General features: G+C 60.0%; 1 protein-coding gene across 1 annotated transcript; it reads right to left on the minus strand.

Moving 5' to 3' along the window:
- Positions 1 to 3,119: 3,119 nt before the first annotated feature.
- LOC129081577 (cytoplasmic tRNA 2-thiolation protein 1-like) lies at positions 3,120 to 5,728 on the minus strand. The gene is made up of 2 exons (XM_054587242.1): positions 5,221 to 5,728; positions 3,120 to 3,658 (listed from the first exon to the last, which is right to left on the minus strand). Exons 1-2 carry the CDS (start codon positions 5,726 to 5,728, stop codon positions 3,120 to 3,122), a joined length of 1,047 nt encoding a protein of 348 aa, XP_054443217.1.
- Between the last annotated feature and the right edge of the window lie 254 nt (positions 5,729 to 5,982).

Genomic DNA, 5,982 nt, shown 5'->3' on the forward strand with positions numbered 1-5,982 from the left:
ACGTGGAAATCAACCAACAGAGGCCTTTAATGCTCAGCTCTCCCCCTGGGTTCTACCCTCCCCGGGGGGGGGTTGGATCTGAATTTCTTAAGGCCATTCGAGTGGTCTAAAGACAATTTAAAATTATCCTTTTCCAGAACGTTCACTGGTTTCCATCGGAGGATGGGTCTCCCCGAGTGACCAGGACCAGCTCTGACAGCTCCCTCTTGACTTAAACATCATCTGCAAGGTGATCACTTTAGAGTCACATCCAGACAAGCCTCTCAACCTCTGGGGCCTCAGTATATCCCCATGCAGTGGTGGGGGACGCGAGACAGGATCATTTCTCAACCCTCACAGCACCCCCACGGCCTGTGAAGCTCAAGTTCCCCTTTGACAGCTCTGTCGCCCAGGGTTTCCTGTTGGCGTGCCTTGGGCCCCACCCCACAGCTGGGGACCGGGACTTTTTCTACCCTGTCACATACCGACAGGGTGCCCCGGCTGCAGCCCCTTTTGTGGGGGGAGTGCGGTCGGAGGTGAGTGGGCCAAAGGGAGGGTAGAAGGCATGTGGGGGAGGGGCGTGGGCTGCAGCTGAGCCTCTGTGTCCTCCCAGGGCCCCTGCAGGAGCAGGGTGGATATGAGCTCCAAGTGCAGGAATTGGTGAGGGTGCAGGAGGGTCTCTGTAGCCACACGCCCTGCTCGTTCTCCTACCTGCGGTGTTCTCGTTATTCCTCTACCAAACTCTACACCTTACTGGTTAGGTCATGGCGTTAGTCCACGCCTGCAGCTCCTACACCTGGGTCACCTGGGCCATGTCTATGTTGTTGTCCTCTTGGTGTTCAGCTCTTTTGTCCTATCGCCTGGCATGCTTGTACATTTTATATTATTTTATTTTATTTTATTGAATAGTGGGTATTTTGTGTGAAAAATGGTAGAGATTTTCTGAGGCCATGGTTGAAAATTTTTTCCCTCTGGATTCTAGAATGGTCTAGAACAGCACTGCAGAATGGAATTTTCTGTGATAGAAATGTTCTGTATCTGGGCTGTTCAATATGGGAGCCCCAGGCCACCTGTGGCTATGAAGCACTTGACATGTGTTTAGTATGACTGAGGAATGAGCTTTAAATTTAATTTTAACCAATTAAATGTAAACAGGATCGTGTGGCCGGGGCTACCCCACTTTTGCTTCCTGGAAAGCACATGGAGTAGGGATCTTGTTAATCCCGTGTCGGATTCAGTCTGAACATGGGTTCTGGTCTTTTTGTGATTAGGCCTACTTGCCCATGACCCTTACTCTAATTTGTAATTCTATTTGGGTCCTAAGTGAGGTATTTACGCGGCCTCTCCTTCTCAGGAGATCCTGAACATCAAGTTTTGTTTCCCTGGTTCCATGACACTGCCCAGGGGTTATCTGAGCACATTGTTAGGCTCGCCTCAACGCTCTTCCCTGCTGCCCAAGATTTTGGCTCCTCAGGTCCCAGCTGCCTCGGTAGCTCCAGACTCCACTTCCGTCTCCAGCCCCACGATGCTGCCCAACATTCAGCTCTGGTGTCCAGCCTCTTAGCATGCGCTTTCTGGCGACTTCCTTGGTCTCCTGGCCCCCCCTGGAGGATAAACTTCCCTTTTCTTTGGGACTGTGGCCACCTGGGTTGCTCTTTCATGTCTTCGAAAAGATTCTGTTTTCTATCTCTCTGTGTGTATTCCCCCCCCCCCCCGTTTGGTTTCATGGCAAGGATCGTGGACAGGAGAGATTCCACCATGGCTAGAAACTTCCCAGGCTTTATTTTGGTTTCTACCCAACTCACCTTCTTGAAGAAGCCTTGACTTTCCAAGATAAAACAGCTCCCTGCACAGCCTTTCCCCTCATGTCCCATCGTTTCCTAATCATGGCGCTCATCACCAGACCTCACAGCATGTATTTACCTCTCTCTGTCGCTCTCCCACAAGACTGTAAGCTCCACAAGTGAGACTTCCCCCCCCCCCATCAACCCACACATACATTAGGGGCTCCATAAATGTTGGAGGAATGCGGTGGTGTTATCTGGTGGGGAGGGAGATTTGGTCTCTGCCCTCCGAGCTCAGTCAAGTTAGGAAAAATGAGACCCAGAAAATGTGGATGGGCACACACGGGGGCGGGACCCAGGGAATGGGGTCTGGGTTGGACGGAAGACTCAGGGAGGCTTCCGGGAGGACGCTGGAGGGTTTGGGCGGGAAGATGGGAAAGGGAGGGCATTCCTGACAAGAGGCAGCCCAGCAAAGCTTGGGGTGGGACTGAAGACACCACAAACCACCCCCCACCCCCTGCCACCTTCCCCGTGGGTCAGGCAGGAAGCTTGTGGGCCTCACACCTGCGTGGATGGGCAAGTGGCAACCCTGAAACCCAGAGCCCCCTGGTGGCCAAACCTTAATGTGCACAACCAAGTCGGACCATTTATGGAGCGCCTACTGTATCAAATCCTCACAACAGGGCTACGATTCCGCATTCAGAGGAGGCAACTGAAGACCAGAGAAGTCGAGCCACTGACTCAGGCTCACCCAGCTCCGCCTCCAGACGCGGAGGTCTGGGGAGCCCCCCCAGCTGCCCCTCACCGGGACACCGGGAGGGATTCAGGTGTGACGGGGTGTCGGGCAAGAGGCCCAGGCAGACCCTGCCTGGTGTGAGCCCCCAGTCCTGCCCCTCTCCGGCCAGGTGACCTCGGGCCAGTTGCTGGCGCTCAGGCGACAGCCAGTGAGAGGGAGCGAATGAAGTGAGGGGGCTCAGAGAAGCGCCAGGATTACAGTGAGCGACGTGTGCCCGTCACCTCGGGGGGCTTTGCTTACCCCGCTGCAGGCAGACAGGAAACGCCCGCGCACAGCAGGTGCTCACGAAGGGCTGGGGCTGGCTGAGAGGCTGGCAGAGAGGCGCGAGGCAGGCAGCGCCCCAACGCCCACTCGCGCAGGAGTGGGATGTGGTTCAGCCTCCTCCTCCTCCTCAGACCCGGGGGCTCGGACCCGGCTTCTGCAGCGTCGCAGGAAACCCGCTCCTTCCGTCTCCGGACTTCACACCGAAGCACGGGGCAAAGGTAACTGAGGTTTATTCACAGTGTCATTTACAGGCGCCCCGCGCTCCCAGGTTGGATCCCACCAGAGAACTGTGGTCCCTAGAACGAGGCAACGGCCTCAGAGTCTGGGGTTCCGACCTGCTCCCGAGGCGCCCCAGGCGGCCCCACCTCGTCCCGGCCCCGGCGGCCCTTGCCGATGGCCAGGCGGGGCCGGCCGCGGTCCAGGCCGTCCAGCAGGGCGCAGGCCTGGCAGAGCGCGCGGCTGGCCAGCGCCCCGCAGCGGGAGCAGGCGCCGGCCGGCGGGGGCCGAGCGGACGGAGCCAGCGCCAGGCGCTCGGCCGAGTGCACGAGGTCCAGCACGGCCGACGGCCGCGCGGCCTCCAGCAGCTTGAGCAGGTCGCGCGCGTGGCCGCGGAAGGCCTCGGGCGCGTACACGCACTCTTCGGAGAAGTAGTCCAGGCGGCGGAAGTGCGCATACAGCACCACCTCCTTCTGCGAGGCCAGCTGCAGCGGGCGGCAGCGCGGCAGGGCGCCCCCCTCGCCCGGGGAGCCCAGGCCCCCGCCCCGGGCCAGCCGGCCCACGTCGCCCCGCAGGAAGTTCATGAGCACGGTCTCCGCCATGTCATCGGCGTTGTGGCCTGGGGGAGAGAAGGGGGGCAGGTCAGGAGGGGGCGCGGGGCGTGGCCCTGCTGGTCATGGGGACACTGCGGAGCAGTCCGGACCCAGAGAGACCGGGAGGAGCGTGGCGAATGGCACAGAGTGGGTGACCCCACTGTGGGGACACCCACCTCCCCACCCAATCCTGGGGCAGCCAGGACGCAAAAGAGACTGGCAGGTAGAGGCAAGGGGTGCAGGCTATGGAGACCCCGGGCAGCGCGGGGCAGCCGGTGAAGGCGGAAGGTGGACACAGCGCGAAACAGGAAGGGACCAACACCGGCCCCCACGGAGCGATTTGGGCCGCGCTCGTTGCCGCGCACCGACCGGGCCAGGCAGGCCCTGTGCTGGATGCCCCTTCACGGAGGCAGCAAAGGCGCTTTGCGCTGCAGTTATCCCGTCAGCCTCGGTTAAAAGTGCGCTCCAGGCCGCACAGGGAAAGCCCCAGTGGCACTCAGGGGGGACCCCCAACTGCGCTGTTGACACAGGGCCTCTGGGAAGGCAGATGGAGGAGAAAGGGACTGCACAACAGTCGCCACAACATTTAAGCCACATCTCTGTTTCCTCTGCATCTTCTCGTCTTACACCCGAGTCTGTCTAGTAAAACGCCGGTCTCCTTAGGGCTTCTCAACAGGCCCGACGCCCTCTCCGCAGGGCCTGTGCATACGCGGTTCGCCTGCGCTCAGAACACCTCTCCCACCTCCACCCACCCCTCACCAGCCCTCAGGCCTCGGCGCACTCAGGAAACGCTTCCTTGACCCCCACCTTTCTCCTTCCACTAGGTCCTCCTGTTGCCAACTCACGAAGTGTCGCTTTCCTATTAGCACTGATGATATAGTTGTGACTGAGACTCGGGCAGGAGCAGAGACTGTTGTGCACCAGAACAGCAAACGTTAAAATCGTGTGCACGGCTTCCCAGCCTCTGGTCTAAGTGCTTCACACATCTAATTCTTAGCATCCCCAGGATAGTATTAACGTCCCCATTTTACCAAAGAGGAAACCGAGGCTAAGAACTTCATTCCAGGCTACATAGCTTGTATCTGGCACATAGTAAATGGTCAATAGTTATCGGTTAAAGAAATGACTGGGAGAGAATAAGAGTTACCAGAGGTTGAAGCTGAGAGAGAAAGGGAGTTAAATGACACCGCTGCGTTTCAGACTACAGATGGGAGACACCCCTGCACACCCCTACTTTTGTGAGGGGAAATCTTAGGAATGCCATTTAAAATTCAGAAAACCACAGCCCTAGCCCCCAGGGGGTACCTCTCCAGCTCTCCATTTGCCTCTGTGTGTGTGTGTGTGTGTGTGTGTGTGTGTACCAAGATGATGACAGCGACTCAAGCTTGCCACACCTGCCCTGCACCATCCCAGGGACGTGCACAGACCATGGCCCTGAGCCTTACTAAGATGCACCACTTACGACAAACCCAACCTCGCCTTTTCACTTTATGGGCATGCGCGTTAGCCCGCGTTCAGCGCCCGCCCTCGCCTGCGCATGCGCTGGTTCCTCCCACACCGGCCCTCCTATCGCAGCGCATGCGCTCACCCGTTACGACGTGCGTGGCTCCCACGCGGCGCGCCCCTTCCTCCAGCGCCCGGCGCCGCAGCACCCCGCAGAAGGTGCAGCAGGAGCGGCTGCGGCCGGAGCCGGCCGTGCTGCGGGCCACGGCGTCCATCGTCCAGCCCCCAAAGAGGTCGGCGTAGGCCACGACTGTGAGCGGCAGCTCCCAGCGCGCCGCCTGGCGCCGCACAGCCGCCAGCGCCGCGTCTCGGTAGCCGCCGATGCCCTCGTCCACCGCCACCAGTTGCAGCGAGATGCCGAGGCGCGGCGCCAGCTCGCGCAGCACGTGCGCCAGCACCGTGGAGTCCTTGCCACCCGAGGCGCCCACGGCCACCACGGCGCCGCGAGGGAGCAGGCGGCCCGCGACCACCGTGTGCAGCACCTCGGCCTCGAAGGCGGCGCAGAAGCAGGTGCCGCACAGCGCTTGGCCGGAGCGCGGGCGGCGGAGGGCGGCGCGGGCCTTGCGGCAGGAGGCGCACTGCGGGGCGGGCATCGCGGGGTCCGGGCTGGGTGGGAGGGCTTGGCTTCTCCTGGAGTGGGAGAGAAAGAAGGCAGGTTACACGTGGGTTCCAGATTGCAGGGACATGGCCTCCGTGGAGGCTGCCTGGATAGCGCCCAGAGTAAACCCACTACCTGGAACACTTTTTTCATCAGCACTGTGCTGGCCAGGCACCTTCAGATCTCAGCTTAAGTTTCCATTCATTCAACAAATACCAACTCTGAGGATCCTGGGCACGGGGGACACAG

Source organism: Pteronotus mesoamericanus, unplaced genomic scaffold, assembly GCF_021234165.1.
Source record: "Pteronotus mesoamericanus isolate MK-2021 breed Mesoamerican mustached bat unplaced genomic scaffold, CSHL_Meso_final scaffold_1135, whole genome shotgun sequence".
Classification (NCBI taxonomy): domain Eukaryota; kingdom Metazoa; phylum Chordata; class Mammalia; order Chiroptera; family Mormoopidae; genus Pteronotus; species Pteronotus mesoamericanus.

Bases quoted from the DNA above. Each gene is read 5' to 3' on its own strand.
- LOC129081577 (XM_054587242.1), bottom strand. From the start codon at position 5,728: ATGCCCGCCCCGCAGTGCGCCTCCTGCCGCAAGGCCCGCGCCGCCCTC. The intron at 3,659-5,220 runs GTGAGCGCATGC...TCTCTCCCCCAG, and splicing joins AGCCACGCACGTCGTAACGG to GCCACAACGCCGATGACATG.